At 42.2% G+C, this 21,645-nt stretch overlaps 1 protein-coding gene across 3 annotated transcripts; it reads left to right on the forward strand.

The window, feature by feature from the left end:
* Window positions 1-2,048: 2,048 nt before the first annotated feature.
* On the forward strand, window positions 2,049-20,479 carry rb1cc1 (RB1-inducible coiled-coil 1). 3 transcript variants are annotated; one of them, XM_038963828.1, is made up of 23 exons: window positions 2,049-2,410; window positions 3,728-3,860; window positions 4,000-4,126; window positions 4,322-4,492; window positions 4,702-4,904; window positions 5,281-5,686; window positions 5,918-6,088; window positions 6,262-6,446; window positions 6,640-6,826; window positions 6,991-7,072; window positions 7,167-7,231; window positions 7,340-7,443; window positions 10,032-10,164; window positions 10,275-12,199; window positions 14,070-14,262; window positions 15,116-15,224; window positions 15,634-15,949; window positions 16,536-16,590; window positions 16,682-16,729; window positions 18,582-18,640; window positions 18,836-18,963; window positions 19,271-19,359; window positions 19,539-20,479. In XM_038963828.1, exons 2-23 carry the CDS (start codon window positions 3,790-3,792, stop codon window positions 19,614-19,616), a joined length of 4,905 nt encoding a protein of 1,634 aa, XP_038819756.1. In that variant the 5' UTR covers window positions 2,049-2,410; window positions 3,728-3,789; the 3' UTR covers window positions 19,617-20,479. The 3 variants fall into 3 exon arrangements, with proteins under 3 accessions (XP_038819756.1, XP_038819758.1, XP_038819757.1); XM_038963830.1 differs by having other exon boundaries at window positions 19,289-19,359; XM_038963829.1 differs by lacking the exon at window positions 2,049-2,410 and adding an exon at window positions 2,839-3,084.
* The last annotated feature ends 1,166 nt before the right edge of the window (window positions 20,480-21,645 follow it).

The following is a 21,645-nucleotide window of genomic DNA, read 5'->3' on the forward strand; positions in this document are numbered from 1 at the left end:
TTCTTGCCACCAATAGAATGTTATATATATTGGGCATACAACAATCTCAGCTTTTTTCTCAGATTTTTCTGCGAAGAGGAACCATTTATTCTAGTATTGCCCCTATGTATACTGAACAAAAATATAAATGCAACATGTAACAATTTCAACGATTTACTGAGTTACAGTTCATATAAGGAAATCAGTCAATTGAAATATAGATTTCACATGACTGGGCAGGGGCAGCCAGGCCCACCCACTGGGGAGCCAGGCCCAGCCAATCAGAATACGTTTTTCCCCACAAAAGAGCTTTATTACAGACACTCCTCAGTTTCATCAGCTGTCCGGGTGGCTGGTCTCATACGATCCCGCAGGTGAAGAAGCCTGGGCTGGCATGGTTACACGTGGTTTGCTGTTGTGAGGCCAGTTGGACGTACTGCCAAATAGAATACAATACTGTATTCTATACTATTCTACAGAATCTTAGTCACTTAATAATGTTTACATATCTTGCAATACTCATCTCATATGTATGTACTGTTTTTCTATACTATTCCACTGTATATTAGTCTGTTCCACTCTGACATCTCTCGTCCATATGTATATAGTCTTAATTCATTCCTACTTAGATTTGTGTATATTGGGTATATGTTGTGTTATTTGTTAGATATTACTTGTTAGATATTATTGCACTGTCGGAGCTAGAAGCACAAGAATTTCACTACACCCGCAATAACATCTGCTAATCACGTGTATGTGACCAATAACATTTGATTTGATAATACTGTTTAATCAGATTCATGATATGACACACCTGTCATGTGGATGGATTACTTTGGCAAAGGAGAAATGGTCACTAACAGGGGCGTAAACAAATTTTAAGTTTTTTGTGCATTTGGAACATACAGATATGCATTTGTTGGTCACAGACACCTTTTCAAAAAAGGTAGGGGCATGGATCTGAAAACCAGTCAGTATCTGGTGCGGCCACCATTTGCCTCACGCAGTGTGACACATCTCCTTCGCATAAAGTTGATCAGGCTATTGATTGTGGCCTGTGGAATGTTGTCCCACCCCTCTTCAATGGTTGTGTGAAGTTGCTGGATATTGGCGGGAACTGGAACACACTGTCGTACACGTCGATCCAGAGCATCCCAAACATGTCTGCTGAGTATGCAGGCCATGGAAGAACTAGGACATTTTCAGCTTTCAGAAATTGTGGACAGATCCTTGCAACATGGGGCCGTGCATTATCATGCTGAAATATGAGGTGATGGCGGCGGATGAATGGCACAACAATGGGCCTCAGGATCTCGTCACGGTATCTCTGCGCATTTAAATTGCCATTGATATAATACAATTGTGTTCGTTGTCCATCGCTTATGCCTGCCCATACCATAACCCCCCTACCCCCCGTCACCATGGGGCGCTCTGTTCACAACGTTGACATCAGCAAACCGCTCGCCCACACGACGCCATACATGCGAAGAGGATGAGTTAATTAATTTTTTAGATTTTTTAGATCTTCAGATTTTTCTGTATCTTCAGTATGTGTATGTGTATTTTGTGAAAAATCTCTGTCAGTAAATTATAATTGTTGTGGTCAGCATCATTTCACCAGGTCAAATTCTTGGTACATAGGCCCATTGGTGAATGAAGGTAATTCTGATTTTGAAAGCCAATGCTTTACTACTTGAAATGTTGATTGCAATTATACTCCAGTGATGCATTTTTTTCATACATGCTAATGCTGCATGGATGTCTGGTTTCAAGTAGAGGTAGAGAGTGAGTGCGTCAATCTCTCTCTACATTCAATGCCATATGTGTTCAAATCAAATCCAATTGTATTGGTCACCTACACATTTAGCAGATGTTATTGTGGGTCTAGCGAAATGTTTGTCGTTGGATGATCAATTTGGTGTGTTAATTAATAAATAATTTATTTAAAAATATACTACTGTATCCTTTGTACTATTATGGGCCCTTCTCTACTGCATTTGGACAAACCACACCCCTTTCATGTTGCACCAAAACACAGCCATTACTTCTTCTTCTCCCAGAATGCACCTCGCTGTGCAGTGACGATGAGCACAACAACAAAACACAGCTAGCTGCAGAATAGGGTGTTAGCTTGCTAGCTACTTGAAATAAACATTAGCTGGTGTTACACAACCCATGGCGAAGAAAATAGATCAGTGACAAGCGAAATGAGAAACCATAAAAATGTGTAGATAGCAATATGAATCGACCGTAAAAACTAAGATTGAGTCAGCTACATTAAAGACTAGATAATCATACCTCATAGCTAACTAACAACATTTTCGGCTAGTTTTCTAAAACTAGCTAGCGTTAGCGCTATGCCATTCAAGCTAAACCAAGTTAGCCAGCTAGCTCGCCAAGGCGGGGCAAAGGATTGGAGTAAACAACAACGGTAAGAATAGGTTTCTCATTGCTAGACATGTCAGTCATATGAAATTACATTTTTGCAAATACCGACCACTTCACTGTCATGGGTGTAAACTTAAAAGAAAGATATGGCTAGTTAGCCAAACGTTACCTAAGTTGATGAGAAACTGCGTTAGTCTAGCCAGCTATTAAAACCGTCAGAGGAAACTAAATGATTTAAACTAGACATGTATTAGTTAATTCGTTAACCAGCTAGTTATGTCGATAGTAATCAATGTATGTTATATTTGCATGTCCCTTTGTCGTCTTTCCTTTGTCCATCTAGCTAACGTTGGCTACTAGCTAGCTAACGGTCTAATGTTAAGTCACGCAAGCGCATATAATACTAACGAACTAACGCTTTCTAGCCACCGACAGTGTCAAGCAAGGCCTCGTAGCTGATCGTCGGAGAGCCATACGGTCATGTTTCAAATGTAGACTTACCATTTAGCTAACGTTAGCTTTCCCCGCTGGTACTTGCCACATTCGGTAACTAGCCAACGAACGTTAGATTGCTACAGCGCATTCCAGGGCGTATTTCCCCAATACTTTTACGTGTGTTGTGTTGGGACCGACCAAACCACAGCATAATGCCATGAAATGATCTAATTTAGCTGTCAACTAGCCATTGTTTGTGATAGTGTCTAGCCAAGTTTCAAGGTGAGACCGGCGTTCTCTTGTTTACAACGTGAACAGCTAACTTAGAATGCTAGTTCGCCGATGTTAGCTTTTGCTAGCTTGTTACCTAACCTAGCTAATTTAATAGCCAACATGACTCAGCCTGTAACGTTAGCTACAGCACTTGACTGCCTATATAATATAGTGAGTGTGTCCATTTACATTTCTCCTGAGAATAATTTTGCTGGGCAAAGCAGCAATGTCTATATATTAATGTTACAACTAGCCAGCTGCTCTAAAATTGGAGCAAAACGTATATGGTTGAGTTCAAGTAACTAGTTTAGGCTAGAAGCCCCACGTGTGTGGCTGCTTTTCAGTTCTCACCTTTGAAAATATTGAAATACATTGCTAAAACACGTGTATACAATCTCATGTAGCTAGAAGTTACATGTTAGTTAGGTAAATTGGAAATTATTCCAAAGTCTTTTGTAACCGGTATGTTTGATTGTTTGTATTTCATTTATATGTTTTGGATAAGCCTTATGTGATACAGGCCAATTAACGTTAGATGATGTGGTTTATGTGTCAATAAATGTATTTGATGGGCCTTGTAGCTTCCAGTAGGGAATAGTATACAGTCGCAACCAAAAGTCAATACTTATTGTACCTTTTTTGTCTTACACAGGGTGGTGTTGAATGACTAAATGATCAAGATAAAGGAGTGTGACGATAGCTGGAGGATTCGACATGAAGTTGTATGTGTTCCAGGTCAACAATGGAAGCACTCTGGCATTTGACACAGAGCTTGCTGTCCAAACGTAAGAGCCATTTATTTAATCTTTCAGATTACATTACCTACATCCATTTTCAATTTATCTCAGTCTCAACAGAAAATGTAATTTATGCTTAAATCAAAAGGTTGTCTGAATTTGATCATATAGCCTACATGTCTTGCAGAGTGTTGGACCTCAAACATGCCATCCAGGTCAAATACAAGATTGCAACCCAGCATCAAGTTCTGGTTGTCAATGGAGGGGAGTGTATGGTTGCAGAGAGGAGAGTCTGCAGCTACAGTGCCGGCACTGTAAGTTTGCACCATTTGGAATCATTGTTTGTTTTTTATAACGATTATGTTGCATAAAGGAGCTGGTTTTGACATAAACTAAATTTGGTGACAGTTTTCTGAAGCCACTGTGCAAGATGTTGAAAAAAAGAAAACGTTATTATTCCAGACGTGTTCAGTTCAAGTGTCTTGACAGATTGTGCTTTTTTTGCCCAGGACACCAACCCCATATTCCTGTTCAACAAAGAGATGATTTTGTGTGACCGGGCTCCGACGATCCCTAAAACCACCTTCTCTATTGAGAATGAGATGGAGCTCAAGGTGGAGGAGTCACTAATGATGCCAGCAGTCTTTCACACCGTTGCCTCGCGAACACAACTTGCTGTGGTAAATGTTTTGTTTGTTCTGGTGCAGATACTACTTTCTCAAAATACGCCATCAATGTTGCTGTACCTTGTTTCACCATGCTACAACATTAAAATCGGATATGAAAATGTAATCTTCTCAGTATTCGAGTAAGGAAAGCTAATGGAACTTATGATTGTTTTGTCATTTCTAGTGTGTACCTAGTGAATGCCTTTCTTTTGCTTCTCCAGGAAATGTTTGAAGTCGCCAAGAAACTTTGCTCTTTCTGCGAACGCCTGGTTCATGATGAACATCTCCAACACCAAGGTTGGGCTGCTATCATGGCAAACCTGGATGACTGCACCCTGTCTTATCAGAAGCTATTGTGGAAATTTGACACGGCATACATTAATTATCAACAAGACTTTGAGGATATCAAATTGAAACTGACAAAGTAAGTGACCCCCTGCATAAATATTAAGTTCAATGCAATTTGAAAGGGGTGTGTGGGGTATGAATGAAACAAATATATGGAAGGATTGTCTTGCTGTGACAGTATAGTCAATAGGTTACATTTCAATTAATTATTCAGGTTAAATACATATTTCTCGCAGATAATGTGCCTTTTCAGGTTAGAGATGTTTTGCAGGTGTGTGGCGTACCACACTGGCACGTGTGGAATCATCAGCTAATTATGTTTCCTATCTTTCTCTCCGCTGTGCCACACTTGCCTTAATTAATCTGTATCCAAAGACCGTGCCACATGTGAGCTGTATCCAAAGATCTAAATTCTATGGGTGTGAACTGACATTTGACATGTACTTTTTTAGACTGGGGACAGCAGTTTCAGTCATGGCCAAGATCCCCCTGCTGGAGTGTCTGACCCGCCACAGCTACAAAGAATGCATAGAGAAGTCCTGCTCCACTCCAAACAAGGACTCTGACGAGACCGAGGAGGAGAAGTCCACCGACTCGGTGATCTGCCCCACCCCCACCAAGCTACCTGCATCGTTCTCCGCTCCGGGGGCGGGGGGCTCGCCCGACACCGCCGAAGCCCAGGAAAGCAGTGAGATGACGGACAGTAGTGGGCTGAGGGCAGCCCTGCAAGAGGCAGACTCTCCAGAGAGGGCCAACCCCCTGTCCTTCAACGTCACACTGCTGGACTGGATCAACGTTCAAGACAGGCCCAATGACGTGGAATCAGTCGTGAGGAAATGCTTTGACTCCATCAATAGGGTGAGTCGCTGTTGTATGTTTCTGTCTGTCTTTTCTGTTATGTTTGTCTCTTTGTTTCTGTGTGGCTGAATTGGTCTCTGTCAGTGGAGTGGCCTTGCCATGATTACTAAATGAATCAACATTGGGTGTAAATTAATTTATGAGAGTCTATTCAGTGATATGTCTTGGTTGTAAAATGCAAAGAAACACAGACAAAATGGAACCATAATGTGAATCTCCTTTCTATTTCAGCTCGACCCACGGGTCATTCAACCATTCTTAGCGGAATGTCGAGACACGATTGCCAAATTGGATAATCAGAACATGAAAGCCATCAAAGGACTTGAGGACAGGTTATACGCTCTAGACCAAATGATAGCGAGCTGTAAAAAGTTGGTCAATGAACAGAAGGAACTTGCTCAGGTAGGTAAAATAAGGTGTGATCTAAATTATGTAAAATCAATGGTGAATAACACACTGTATAAAATGTGCCTATTCATTCACATACTGTATGATGTACTGTATAATGCAATCCAGCTGAAAATCTGTGAATGAAATATAAAACTAAACTCACTTGTCTATCTGTTGGCTGTTAGGGATTTCTAGCCAATCAGAAGCGTGCTGAGAACCTGAAGGATACGTCCGTGCTGCCTGACCTGTGTCTTAGTCACGCCAATCAGCTGATGATCATGCTGACCAACCACAGGAAGCTGTTGGACATCAAACAGAAGTGCACCACTGCCAAACAGGAGCTGGCGAACAACCTACAAGTTCGTCTCAAGTAAGGCATCTGTTAATTCCTCTCATTTCTTTTTTCTGTGTCTCTTTTGGTGCATCTGTATTCCTTTTGAGCAATGCAGCAAACCAAAATCACTCCAATAAATTCACCATAAGTGGTCATGTGCAAGCCATGTAAATCACTTTTCTATATATGCAAGCTAGGCTAACACTGACCCTAACCACTGTGAATGTAGATGGTGCTGCTACGTGATGCTGCACGCGGACCAGGATGGGGAGAAGCTGCAGGCCCTGCTGAGGCTGCTGACCGAGCTGATGGAGAGAGTCCGGGTGGTGGACGCCCTCAGCACCGTGCCTCAGATGTACTGCCTGGCTGTGGTTGAGGTGGTCCGCAGGAAGCTCTTCATCGGCCACTACCGAGAGGTCAGTCAGAGCACAGCACCCACTCATGACCCCTTTTCAAAACCCAAGGCCAACCCACGTCTCTCTTCAGTCCCTACATGCAGACCTACTGTAACACAAGCCTCAACCTCAACCTTGGATGAAAAACGGTATAAATTGTGCTCTTCTGTTATCTCTCTTCTCAGTGGGCCTGTGCTCTCGTGAAGGATGGAAAGCATCTCTATGAGACTGAGAAGTATAAAAGGGAAACGTTTGGCAAGTTGTTCAGTAAGTTCCATTTTAAAAAGTCCTATTTGGTGATTTTGAAATGAACATCCATTAATTCAAACCCAACAGCTGAGCTTTGTGATCCTCTTTGCAGGGAAATCTTTTCTCCGAAATCGGTTGTTTAGAGGACTTGACTCATGGCCCCCCACTTCATTTTGCGTAAGTAGTCAGTCACTTACTGTGTTCTATGAACGTCTATTTCCATTTCCAAAATATTATAATCCAACCCATTTCTCTCTTGTTTTTGTTGTCTCTTTTATTGTGTAGACAAGAAAGCCCAGAAGGTTTGACTTTGAGCTTCCAGATATTTCCCTTGGTGACCTGCAGTACTTAAAGACCTGTTGTCCTACAGAGGTGCAGCTTTTCCTCAGGTAGGCCATGGTTTCCCTCATGTGCATAGTAAAGAAATAACCATGTCTTGTAACTTGGTACAGTTAATCGAATATCCTAACGGATGTTGGTATTCAATTACTTGAGCGAGTGTTCTTTTTTGGAGAAAAACAACTGTAGCCCTATTATAACATCGAAAAAATTATCCGTGTGACATTTTTACCTACAAGGATATAATCAAATCAAACCAAATTTTATTTGTCACATACACATGGTTAGCAGATGTTAATGCGAGTGTAGCGAAATGCTTGTGCTTCTAGTTCCGACAATGCAGTAATAACCAACAAGTAATCTAACCTAACAATTCCACAACTACTACCTTATACACACACAAGTGTAAAGGGATAAAGAATATGTACATAAAGATATTTGAATGAGTGATGGTACAGAGGCAAGATGCAGTAGATGGTATAGAGTACAGTATATACATATGAGATGAGCAATGTAGGGTATATAAACATAAAGTGGCATAGTTTAAAGTGGCTAGTGATACATGTATTACATAAAGATGGCAAGATACAGTAGATGATATAGAGTACAGTATATACATATACATATGAGATGAGTAATGTAGGGTATGTAAACATTATATTATATACCATGACAATTTAAATTGTATATTTAATAAAACAAACTTATTTTAAACCTTTACACCCGTATCCCTGTACATATTGATAATGGCAGATTTGTGCTTTGATAAACGCCTAAATTGGAACTCAGTGGCTGTACAGTAACATGCGTTACATGATGTCAGAGCTCTGCACTTCATAGCGCTGTATGGACTTTGACTGACAGCCGTTCTGAACTTGAGCACCTCGCGAGACAAGAAGTTGCCTCCATCCCTCCCGCTAAATTGGGCAACTTTAGCAAATGTTTTGTTGTCTGGGTCTGGAAATGCTGTAAATGAAGAGGACTATGTATTTTTAAAGATGAGACGTTGAGGATTATAGTAAATACTGCTTTGATGTCATACAAGCAGGCCAAACACTGAGTCCAAATGTGCACTTGGTATTTCCATATCAAAAACTCATGTCATGTACATTGTCAACGTTTATGATCACTGTTTGATGTACAGTTGCAAGATGACATGGCGTCGTACCCTTGGTTGTTCTGAACAGAATGAGCCTGTTTGTCTATTGTGAAGAAAATTCTTTCCTGCACACACACCTCTATGCACTCATCACTCCTTTCTATAACTTAGCTATGTTGGCAGTAGAACAGGCTTTCAAATGATGCCCACCTGACCCAGATTGCAATTTATAATGGACCGTTTTTGCATTGTGTAAACAACAGCAACAGTAATTGTGTGAAGGCTGGGATGCAGGGTTGTGTTCCAAACCAAACAACCAAGTGTGCTTGCTCTAGTTCCTCAATGGCACATTGAGGAGAGCTCAAAAAGAGCACCTTACATTTGAAGACTCTTTTTAGTCATAAAAGGGATTTGAAATGACTTAGGAACTGTCCACTTTGGAGAGGAGTGTGGCCACTTGGAGAGGAGTGTGGCCACTTGGAGACACCGGTTAGTCCTCTCACTCAAACCCGTGTCATTTTTTTGTCTTATGTTGCACCTACCTCACATTTTCCAGGAACATTTTTATCATGTTACTGAATGTATCAGTGGATGCTGCTAAGGGGAGGATGGCTGATAATAATGTCTGAAACGGCTTAAATGGAATGGCATTAAGCACATGGAAGACATGTTTGATGTAGTTTATACCATACCACTTAATCCGCTTCAGCCATTACCACGAGCCCGTCCTCGCCAATTAAGGTGCCACCAACCTGCTGTGGGATATATCCATAGTATTTTCAGATTTCGTTATCTACAAATGCGGTGAAACTTACATAAATGTAAAATTCACATAAAATCAACAGTGTTACGTTTGCATTCAGTCTTGTGTCAGGTGAACTGTTGTCCTCACCTTTGGTCTAATAATTTTCCCACAATCATATGCTTTTCATATTTCTAATGTAAGAAACATTTTTAATGTTAGCCCTATCCATATAGGCCAACTCCAAGGTGTGTAAAGGGTTAATGTAGTTTCTATTGCGGTGCATTGAGTTACTGCCCTCAAGGCTGCCCTGACATCGGTATGCTTTTTTCCACACTTCAAACAGCAATTACAGGCGCTCACCTAATTGAGTTTCCACAATACCTGACATAGATCAATGAGAAACACTCAACAGAAAACCTTTTTGGAGGAGAATCCGTTATATCGTGATGAAAATCAAACTTATCTTTCGCTGTTAGCCAAACTACCTGAGAAAAGCATCATGTCCACTGTTTACCTCTGCCATGTGCATTTGCTTCGTTATGAGAGTCAATAGCCCAAAAATTGTTTTTCTCGAATTTCTACTATCCGGATATCTGAAAAGAATTCTGGATATTATTTGAGTAATATAATCATTTCCAGTGTGCATCCCTACTTGTTACAGGCCTACTACCTGTATGATTAGTTTACTTGTGAACACTTGGCTGTATTCTCTGTTGCAATATTCAGTGCAATAGCTCTGGGAGACTGTCCATTTCGTATTGGAGTAAAGTTAGTCCCATGTTTCTTTCCCCCAGGGTTCCAACACTGTGTGATTTTGAGCCTTTGCATCTGCATGTGGAGATGCTTCAACAGTTGGTCCTTGCTTCTCAAGCTGCAAGTGTGGATGAGATGTCTCAAACTATCACCGATTTACTGAGCGAACAAAGGGTAATGACAAATTACAGTGGAATATGGAATGGCAGCGATCTTAAAGCACATTAAACACGGTCCCTTTATTGCATATTCTCCACTCACTCCCCTTATTTCTGTTCCTCCAGGGGTCGTGCACCCAGAGTGCTCAGAGATCCACGGCAGCGGTGACCCCACGGTCCGACAGCACCCCAGGGACTTCCTCCCCCAAGACCCCCTCCTCTCTCAGTCTCCCGGGGCCCCCCTGCCAGCCCCTCCTTGGCCCCATCGCCCTGGAGGACCTGTCCCCGGACAGCATCGATGCCCAAACTTTTGACTTCGAGACAATTGGCCACCCCAACATGGACCCCGTCCTGCAGCAGGCTGGCTCCCTGGACCTGGACTCACTGGCTGAGAGCCCCGAGTCAGACTTCTTGTCGGCGGTCAACGAGTTTGTGATCGAAAACTCGCCCACCCCCATCAGCGACCCCACCAGCCCAGAGATGATGGTGGAGTCGCTGTACTCGTCGGTCATCAACGCCATCGACAGCAAGCGCATGCATGACACCACCACCTTAGAGAGGGAAAACTTCAAGGTGGCTACGCTGAAGCTGAGCATCGAGAAGTACCGCTGTGCTGCCGAGGAGTCCCAGGCCAACTTGCGGAGCGTCAAGGATGACCTGTACCGCTTCAGAGGCCTGGTGCTGAAGGAGCAGCGAGACTTTGGCTTCGCCCTGAAGACCATGACCATTGAGGTGCGCAACATGGTGGACACCATCCGTAAGAGGGAGGAGGAGGAGCTGAGGGAGCAGCACCAGGCCGAGCTCCTCTTTGTGCAGCAGGACCACGAGAAGCAACTTCAGACCCTGACGGAGGAGAACCGGGTCAACCGGAACATCGTGAAAGACGTGCAGCGGGCAATGCTGGAGCTGGAGGGGCTGCTGGAGCGCAAGGAGAAGGAGCTGACCCAGCTCGAGGCTGAGAGGCAGTGCTGGACCGAGGCGGAGAGCGGACACACTCAGAGGCTCAGGGTCCTGGAGCAGAAAATCAGCGATCAGGCCCAAGAGGTGCTGACTGTGGCTGCCTCCAGAGACTCCCTGTACAGCCAGTTGGAGACACTCCACATTGAGATCGAGCGCGGCCAGCAGAAGATCCGCCAGGAGCTGGAGGGGGCCGAGCAGTTCCACCTGCAGGAACTGGAGGAGAGGATGAGGCAGCAGCACCAGGCCCAGCTAGACACCCTGGCCCTTGAGAACCAGGAGGCCATGGAGTGCCTGGCAACGGTGAACAAGGTCGAGCTGAGTGAGGTCGCAGACCGCCACGCCGCCTCTCTGACAGAGAGGGACGGCCAGCTGAGGGACCTGGAGGCCCGGGCAACCGAGCTGGCTGACCTACGCTGCAAGCTGGAGGTGGAGCTGGCCCTGAAGGAGTCAGAGATGGAGGTTGTGAGGCTTCTCTACGAGGAGGCCAAGCAGGGGCAGCAGGAAGCCAACGTGAGGAAGGCCACTGTTGAGGCAGAGACCCAGTCCCTCAACGAACAGCTAGTTCAGGTCAACGGGCAGCTGCATGCTAAGAACGAAGAGTACGAGAAGGGCCTGGCCGAGCTCCGGATGCTGATGCGCATGGAGAAAGACCAGTGCATCTCGGAGCTGGTGGGCAGGCACGAGGAAGAGAGGAACCAGCACCACAGCGAGCTGACTGCCTTGCAGCAGCAGGCCCAGGACGCAGGAAGGAGCCATGCAGAACAGCTGCAGAACCTCCAACTAGACCTCGACCTGCAGACGGCAGCACTGCGCAACGATAAGGAAGTGCAGCAGAGGAGTTTTGAGGAGCAGGAGCAACACTTGAGGACTGTTATCTGCGATTTGCAGACAGAAAATGATATGCTCACCAAAAGATTAGAGCGGGACACCCAAGCAGCCCAGGAACGTTTGGAGAAAGAGGAGTCCTTGAAGGCTGCAGTACCAGATGCCTTCAAAGACTTTGAGCAACAAAAGGAGGAGATGGAGAAAAGACTTCTAGAGAAAATTAGACAACTTGAAAATGAGCTTCAGGAAAGACAATCCTCAGAAAGGTAAGAGAGAAGCATGTACCACTGTTACCAGGTAACAGATAACTGTGATTTGTAATAAACATTTAATCAGCCTTGTAATGAACAAGATGCCTAGTTTTAGAGTTCATTCCCTACAATTTTGCAAGTTTGCTGAAATTCTACACATTTTGCCATTGGGCTGAGAGAGATGATTTAGCAAATGTATAGATAATTTCAGTCAATTCTACACATTTTCCCATACGCTGGAGTGAAAAATTTGCTGTTTTACAGCTAATTTCCAGTAATTCTACACATTTTGCCATAGGGTGGAGAGAAATGTTTACAGTTTTTTTTTTTTTAGGATATCTGAATGAGAGTGACTAACAAATCAATGGGGGACGCCGGTCGATAATTCGTCCATGATTACTACAAGTTTAGATAGCTGGCTAGACTAATTTACCAATCTACAAAATGTTAGCTGACATGGGCTAATTGAGTGACTGTCACTAACCATGTTTTCATCCACAGTTTTTATGCGAGTAAAGTCATACTGTATATAAATAAATAAAAATCACAACAGCTGTGATGGAAACAGGAAGTTTCAGTACAATTTTATAAATGCCAACAGATAATTTATTTGTTCGACGTGGTGGGATCTATTTGTCTGTAAAATTAATTATGCAAGAAATGGCAGTGGAAACGCCTTTATGTGCAAATATTGATATAATAACCATCATATCGAGGTCAACTTGGAGGGTCTATGACATGGTGTGTGATCCTCCCACTACGACTTGGGAAATGCAGTTTATTAGGCTACAGATGAAATAAGTTATGACGAACTTCACAGGGTGGTGAAAGTGTATGGTGATGAACTTGATGATCCTTTTTTAAAATAAATATCGAGGGTCTTATTCTGATGACATGATGATCGATGCTTGCCTGCCATTTGTCAAATAAAAATATCCATAATAAACTCATCATGTAGACTAGCCTACCCGCACAGCATCTGCGACCAGAGTAGGCACATTTGCTATTTAACGCAAACGTTTTTGTGACAAAACTGTCGGGTAGAGTTTAAAATGCGATGGAAACACATTTAACTTTTAGATTTTTATTCGGTACTTCAAACTTAACCTCTTTAGGATCCGTTTTTACCCCTTCTTTTTTTTGCCTAAAAGGACATACCCAAATCTAACTGCCTGTAACTCAGGCCCTGAAGCAAGGATATGCATATTCTTGGTACCATTTGAAATAAAACACTTTGAAGTTTGTGGAAATGTGAATGGAATGCAGGAGAATATAACACAATAGATCTGGTAAAAGATAATACAAAGAAAAACAACTTATTTTATTTTGTACCATCTTTGAAGTGCAAGAGAGAGGCCATAATGTATTATTCCAGCCCAGTTGCAAATTAGATTTTGCCCACTAGATTTGAGAATATTTGCATTATGGAGACCTAGCTAGAGACTAACATAAGAGGAAAAACTGATACACAATCAAATTTAGAAATGTTCCCTTGTGTATTCTAACTCAACTGTAAGTTGAGACCCCGACAGTTAAGATTACACAAACTTGTGTAGACTTCAATTAGCTTTAGTATACACTGAAAATAGCTATTTTCTTCCATTACATAGCTGTATTTAGGGTTTACATCCTGAAAAAGGCCCAGAGGTGAACACTTAAGGAAACCATAACATGTACTGCATGCTTTCGGATATTTAAAGGGAACATAAAATGATGGGCACTGAGACGAGACAAAAACTCACTAGGAACTTTCTTAGCCAAAGAATCATACCTAAACTAACTTGTGAAGAGTATTTAATTTGACCTGTTGACCTACCTGATGTCTACTGTGTGTGACTTGTCTCTGTTACTTATGTCTCTTTCTATCTCTGTGTGTGTGCTACAGAGAGGCAGGGTTGTTGAAGGTGCAGACAGAGGGTCGGGGATCCGAAGCAGGAGCTCCTCTCTCCCTGGACTCTGCCTTGCAGGAGCGTCTGCAGCAGGAGACAGCCTCCCTGCACACCCAGCTGGAGCTCCTGGAGAGGAGGAAGGACGAGGAGATGCAGAACCTCAAGACCTCCCTCATCGCAGAACAACAGGTCAGTGTTGGGATAGTCCTCACATCCTATTCAGAGGGTTCTTCTGTCAATATTGACCAGCACTGAATCTAGTAGCAGCACCATAATGAGATACACTACAATGTACTTCCTATACTTTGTACTGTGGTTAGTTTTCCTACATTTTTTTTTTTTTTTTAGCTTTTAGCTAAGTGTTTAGCTAAATGTTTGTCCCATTACCTTTGTCACATTACCTTTCTTCTGAGGAGGTCTAATTTTGATTCACTGGCAACTGCAAAAAACTGACTACAAGTGACCAACACCTGAAATGCTAAAAATACTCCATTACCTCACTACTACCACTATGTGCCCATGAGGTAGCCTTAGTCAGCCCCTAAATGAAAGCAGGTCTGTGAGGCACTGTGTGTGTCATACTTATAGCACACAGTATTCTCATGACCTCGTCTTGCTAGTGAGCAGTCCAAATGAGAATATGATACAGGTGGCTATGTGACCCTCTAGAGGAATGTGGTTAAACCACGTTGTTGGGGGTAAGCATTCGTTAGAACACAATGTTTTGCCTCTCAAATTGAAAACTGCACCACACATATAAACATTTACTACGAAATGTTACTTTTTCTATAAATTGGGATTATCATAGGTTATGCTGCCAGCCTAAAACCCTGTGGTCCTCCAAGCCTAAGATCTTATGGTAAAGCGAGCAGGCTTGATTGAGGTCTGTGGTTCTGCGCCGTGACTCAACCCTCAATTGACTCACTCAGCCTCACCTGTCTCCTGTCTGGTAGTTCTTTGTCCTCTGTGACTGCCTCGTTGTGTTTTACTGCTGCTCTATTGCCTGGGAGGTGTCTGAAAGCCTTCATGTCCCCCTCCCCAGACTAACTTCAACACTGTTCTGATGCGAGAGAAGCTGAAAAAGGAACAGATCATCAGTGAGCTGACAGAGGAGCTGCGGAAGGTTACCCAGCAGCAGGAGAAGGACAAAGGTACACGGCAGTCACGTACAGCTAGGACACTATGAGAGAACAGAATGATTTCTAACTTTTGAACTCTTAATGGGCTGGATGTGCTGGAACTAGATAGCATTTTCTATGCTGTTATTGTTTTCAGAGGGTATTTTGTTGATTGTATTGAAAGTAAGTCGTGCTGCAGTTCATTCATAAGGGGCGGCAGGTAGCCTAGTGGTTAGAGCGTTGGACTAGTAACCGAAAGGTTGCAAGATCGAATCCGCAAGCTGACAAGGTAAGAAATCTGTCGTTCTGCCCCTGAACAAGGCAGTTAACCCACTGTTCCTAGGCCGTCATTGAAAATAAGAATTTGTTCTTAACTGACTTGCCTAGTTAAATAAAGGTAAAATAAAAAAATTATCATCATATGTTCATTGTGTGTCTTCAGGTCTGATAGAGATGCTGTCTGAGGACCGGGCCATCGTCATGCAGGAGAAGAAGCAGTTGGAGGAGGATCTGAACCGGCTGCGCAGCACCGCCCTGGTGTCCTCAGCCTACTACAGCCCTAACCCCTTAGCTCTAGAGCCCACTGGAGCCGGGGCTAGACTTGGATCTGGAGCATGTCCTGGACCTGGGACTGAGGTTGGGGCTGGAGCCTGCTCCTCGGAGCTCTTCCCTGACCCGGACAGACTGGCCTCTGTGGCTGCCACCAGAGAGGACGACAGAGTGGACTCGGCTGTGGAGGCCAGCATGGTGACTGTGCAGTAAGCATCCCCCAAACATAAAATAACATCCAATAAACAGTGATTCAGAAGAACCCCCTCCCATCACAATGAATCTGTCATTTTATAGAAATAAGCTTTGACAGATATACTTTGGCAAAATATTGTTTAAACATATATAGTATGGAGACATATTTGGTGGAACTGAGGACAGTGAGGACTTTGAAGGTGCTCCTTATTGGATAATGAAGATAAATTATGAATATAAGTTGTAATCTTTCAAAGAATGTTGTCAGTTTTAATGTGTAAAAGATTAAAAAGGATGTTGAAAGTGCTTGTTTGAGATGGCCAGACAAGGATGGACAAACAAAGTGAGGACAAATAACAGAGAGCGAGGGAGGCTAGGATTGGGAAATGTAAGTTATAATGTGTTTTTTTTCTGTTAACTACAGTTATGCAGGCTAGCAATCATCATTGCCATCTCAAACAAAAGTCACTTTAAATTCATATTCATGCTTGTTGAATCTTTTGTTTTATTTCAGAGCAACTATTTGTTTGAATGATTGTCAAATGTGTTAAAAGCTGTCGCCAAATTGGTCTGATTATTGGCCCTTTGTCTCTTTATTAGCGATAACATCCTGATGATGTCGGAGGAGAAACAGCGGATACTGTTACTTGAGAGGGTGAGTAGACATCTAAATGGAACCTGATGAAGTTGGGGTTGGATTGTTATAGAATTTGACTTGAGCTGTAACATCTTCTGTCATATTTCAGACTTTACATATGAAGGAAGAAGAAAACAAGCGCCTCAGTCAAAGACTGGTAGGTTTTATTAACTTTGATGGCTGATTAGGGGAGGAGGAAATGTTGATTTTAATATCATGTGATTGTTTAAGCCAACCATTCTAGCCCCCCCCCCCCCCCCCCCCCCCCCCCAAAGTACGTGTTTTTTACATTCATTTTTCACATGGTTACCGTGTGTATTGTTTACTTCTAGATATACACTGAGTGTATAAAACATTAGGAACACCTGCTCTTTCCATGACAGACTGACCAGGCGAATCCAGGTGAAAGCTATGAACCCTTATTGAGGTCACCTGTTAAATCCACTTCAATCAGTGATCAGTGTAGTTGAAGAGGAGATCGATTTTTAAATCAGGATTTTTAGGCCTTGAGACATGGATTGTGTTTGTGTGCCATTCAGAGGGGGAATGGGCAAGACAAAATATTTAAGTGCCTTTGAACGGGGTATGATAGTAGGTGCCAGGCGCACCGGTTTAAGTGTGTCACGAACTGCAATGCTGCTGGGTTTTTCACGCTCAACAGTTTCCTGTGTGTATCAAGACTGGTCCACCACCCAAAGGACATCCAGCCGTCATTGATGGAAGAGGACAAAGGAGGCTGACACGAAATGTGCAGAGCAACAGACTGGCTACAGTTAGTCAACTGACAGTCCAGTACAACATTGGTGAACAAAGACCCATAAAATAATTCATAACTTGTCATGCCTTGACATGAATGGGGTATGGCAGCTGATGACCTTACACATTTCCACTTCTTTCAGCAAAAAAACTAAAAACTGCATTTGCAGTGGGCTGAACAAAAACAAGGAACGAAAACACAGGACACTGGAGAATTGAGAAAACATGGTCTGATGAGTCCCCGTTCCTGCTGTTTCATGCTGATTGGGGGACTAGGGTACGGAGAAAACCACGAGTACATGCATCCGTCATACCGCGTGTCAAAGTTGCAGACTGGTGGTGGGGGTGTGATTTCATGGCACACATTGGGCCCCTTGATAAAAGTTTGAAAGCCACAGGAAGTCTGAACATCATTGCTAATCATGTGCATCCCTTCATGACAGCAGTGAATCCATCTGCAAATGTTTAATTTTGTAACAGGATAATGCCCCATGCCATAACGCTAGGATTGTACAGGTATGGTTCTGCGAACATGAAAGTGAATTCAGCTTACTGCAGTGGCCTGCCCAGTCACCAGATTTCAATTCAGTTGTGTATCTGTGGGAGGAGATGGATCAAGCTATTTGGATTAGAGCTCCACTACCAGCCAACTTGACACAACTGTGGGAAGCATTGGAGTCAACATGTGCCAGTATCCCAGTGGAACTCTTTCGAAGCCTTGTAGAGTCCATGCCCTGACGAATCAAGGCTGTTCTGAGGGCTAAATCCGGTGCAACTCAATATTCGGAAGGCGTTCCTAATGTTTTATACACTCGGCGTATAGGCCGATATAATTCATTTAGCGTTTGACAGGCTTTGTCAGTGTACCCCAAGCTATTTTACCCCCACCACCACTAGATGGCAATAGCATCAATGCTTCAATCTCTGTTCAGCAGACCTAGGAGCTTTCTGAGCTGCAACAGTAACTTCCTCTATCAAAAGCCTTCTGATAAAGGGGAATCAAAACAATCATACAGGCAGTTTGACATATTGCAGCACTATTGCTCACATACCTAAACAAAAGCATAACAATGCATGCCAAAATGTATCCGTTCCAGCAAGTACATTTCACGCCGCACAACATACGGTACTATTGATGGCTGCTATGCAAAGATCAGTCGGTATACATTTTGGCCAGGAACGCATCCATGACCAGCAGTGTCAAGAAGATTATCATCTCACTCTTAACAACCATTACCGTTCTCTCTTTGTAGATGTCTCAAAGCATGTCCTCGGTGTCATCACGGCATTCTGAGAAAATTGCCATCAGAGAGTAAGCATACGAAGATTGACACTCAAAAGTGCTGATGTATAGTGTATATAGACTCCGTGGTTGTACGTTTTCTCTAGCAAATCAAAGTATTTTATTTGTATTTCATCTTTCTCTCTTAATATCTGGTTCATTTTTTTGTTGTATATAGAATCTAGCACAATTTTGTGTGAAGGTTGACCGCTGTGTCTGTTTCAGTTTCCAGGTTGGCGACTTGGTTCTGATCATCCTAGATGAAAGGCATGACAACTATGTTCTATTCACCGTGGGTCCCACCCTGTACTTTCTCCACTCTGAGTCCCTCACGGCACTGGACCTCAAACCAGGTCAGAAAATCACCATCGCCTTTTAATTGTAGGCCTCAATTCTTAAAAACCATTAAGTTATTATAGAATAAAGTTATAATATACAAAAATGTACAATTTAACTTTTGTTGTATATAATAGACAATTATACAGGGTTATTGTGTAAAGCGGTTTTGTAGAGCAAGTTATGTGCAAAAACAAGCAGGTATCTCTTTACAAGCTGTAAATACTGTTGAATTTATTAACTTGGACAGATAAGTGATTTTTGAGTAACCCGTGTCAAAGTTTGTGTACTGAGCATTGGTTTTATTGTGTCGATCACTGACAGATCCTATGTTTACTTCAGCATCAGGAGCCTCAAGACGGCCGTGGGTTCTTGGAAAAGTTATGGAGAAAGAATATTGCCAGGCGAAAAAGGTAAAGTATAGTAGTATATAGGTAATGAATTGTAATAGTCTAGTAGTAGAGCACAGTAGCTTTTCTTAATATAGATGGTCATTAAAGGAGGTCAAATAATCAATAATTAAATTAAAATAATGAACAATCAAAGGGTGACTTTCTAAGAGCATGTATGTTGTGTATGTTTCCCATCTTAGGCTCAAAACCGGTTCAAAGTTCCTTTGGGCACCAAGTTCTACAGGGTGAAAGCTGTTCCGTGGAACAAGAAAGTATAGTACAGCCAAGTTATGAGCTGAAATGTATATTTATATTGCATAAAGTTTTAAACACTCTCACATCATACATCATTTATAGATCTCTTATCAACTTGAAAATGAAAAGACAGATCATAATCGTGGTATTATTTTGGCCTTCAGTTCAACATCTCGTCAACCCCCTCTTTCTTTTTAATCTAGAGTATTTGTTGTTGTGGACCAAACGCTATTTCTTTATCAGGGCATGGCCCTAAACACTGGCAGAAAGCATTAATACCCGTGTGTTAATTGAACAGAAACGATTTGAATGTTTATATATTTAGTTCTCATTCATTATCAGCATTTGTCCTCTTTGTGGAAAATACTTCAGCAATATAATTCAAATGAAAATATACATTTATTGTAAATGTTTATGGATGAATGTTCACGGCATGCATATTGATATGTTTTCTTTGATTTGACTTATCCAGATAGATGTTGTAGTTGGAAGTGTAGTCAATGCTGTTTGTTACTCATGACGCAGTATGGCCCTCAGTTAATACTGAAATGTACATTTTGGCTGACTGACGAAAGCAGTCATCATTGCAATCATTGACAATGCACTTTCCAAAAACAATGCTTTTTGTTCATTCAAAAGGGAAGGAATTGTGCTATTAAATAAAATAAATACAGAAAAAACTAACAGCGCAAAACTTCCCGCTATCATAGAATATTGATATGTAGAAAGGAATACTTTGTTTGACCGTGTTTCATTATTGGATGACATTGTACATTAACCATCATTCAAATCACGGAAGTAACAATAAAGGACTGTATTGTAAAATAATTTAGAGTTTTGAAACAATAAAGGATTGATCCCAAATAACTTTACTGCACTTAGTTATTTCAACATAGCAGTTACACAACTAACATACTTGCCCATTACAAAATATACAAATATAAGATGTAAAGACAGGACAGATATGGAAAATAGTTTAAGAAGATGTTTCCAATGCAACACCTCGAAGTGCAGCATTGGAGAGAGTATCATATATCGAATATACCTCAATGACCTGCATATGGGGATTTCAGTGGACACTAATTTATGTAAATCATGTCACTGAGCCGAGCCTGCCTTTGGAATGCTGTTAATTAAGGACATAGGAGGAAATGCTGCTTCTGTAGTTCAAGGACAATCAAGTCATTCAATACACTCCGTGACCACCTGCCTGTTTAAAAACCAGGCTTGTTGGCTCCTTAAGAAATATAGTAGGCCAATATCTATGTTCACTATCTAAGAACATTTAATTAGAGATTTTTATTGTACTATACCAAAAACATTGAACGTTAAGAGACCAAAGAAAAAAGCTCTTTATTGCTATTGATTTATTTTAATGGAATGGTGTAGTCCCCCCCCCCCCCCCCCATTATGCTCAATTGAAAATGTACAAATAGACAAAAGAAAATATGTAACATTTGATAATAGCAGTTGTTTCCGAAATCGTTGGTTTGGAAATCCATGTAAGTTCGCACAAGCTATAAAGAAATAATTCTTATTTGATTTCGAATTTCTTCCTTTTGTGGAAAGCATTAGCTAATGTGGTTGTAGTGTTGGCATGCTATGGCAGGAAACAGACTTCAAAAAGGCTTCAAATCAGGAAGAACGGTGCGGCCCTCATGGAGGAGGAAGCACACCAACATCACTTTCCCAGATCACAGTAGGGTGCATCGCAGCTCTCCCTAACCATGTGGGTCTAGGGGTGTTTTAACAATGTTTAGCTCTATTTTCTCCATTAAGCATAAGCCTGTTGTCACATTTGGACGGCTTCTTCATAAATTGATGGTGTGATTCCTACAATTTTTTTTCAGGATGGGCTTGAATGAGAAAATATGCGACTACACACAGAATTCGATGATACCGAGGTGGCCTGGCACACACCAACCATGTGCACTGGATAGGCTCTTAGTGTAAATGTTTACGACCCCCCTCTGAGCATGGAGCTGCCTGGAGTCGCTCTCATCAGGCTCAATTGTATTTTAGCATTGCCATGTTAGCAGTCAGCGGTTTAGG

This window comes from Salvelinus namaycush, chromosome 25 (assembly GCF_016432855.1).
Source record: "Salvelinus namaycush isolate Seneca chromosome 25, SaNama_1.0, whole genome shotgun sequence".
Taxonomy (NCBI): Eukaryota; Metazoa; Chordata; class Actinopteri; order Salmoniformes; family Salmonidae; genus Salvelinus; species Salvelinus namaycush.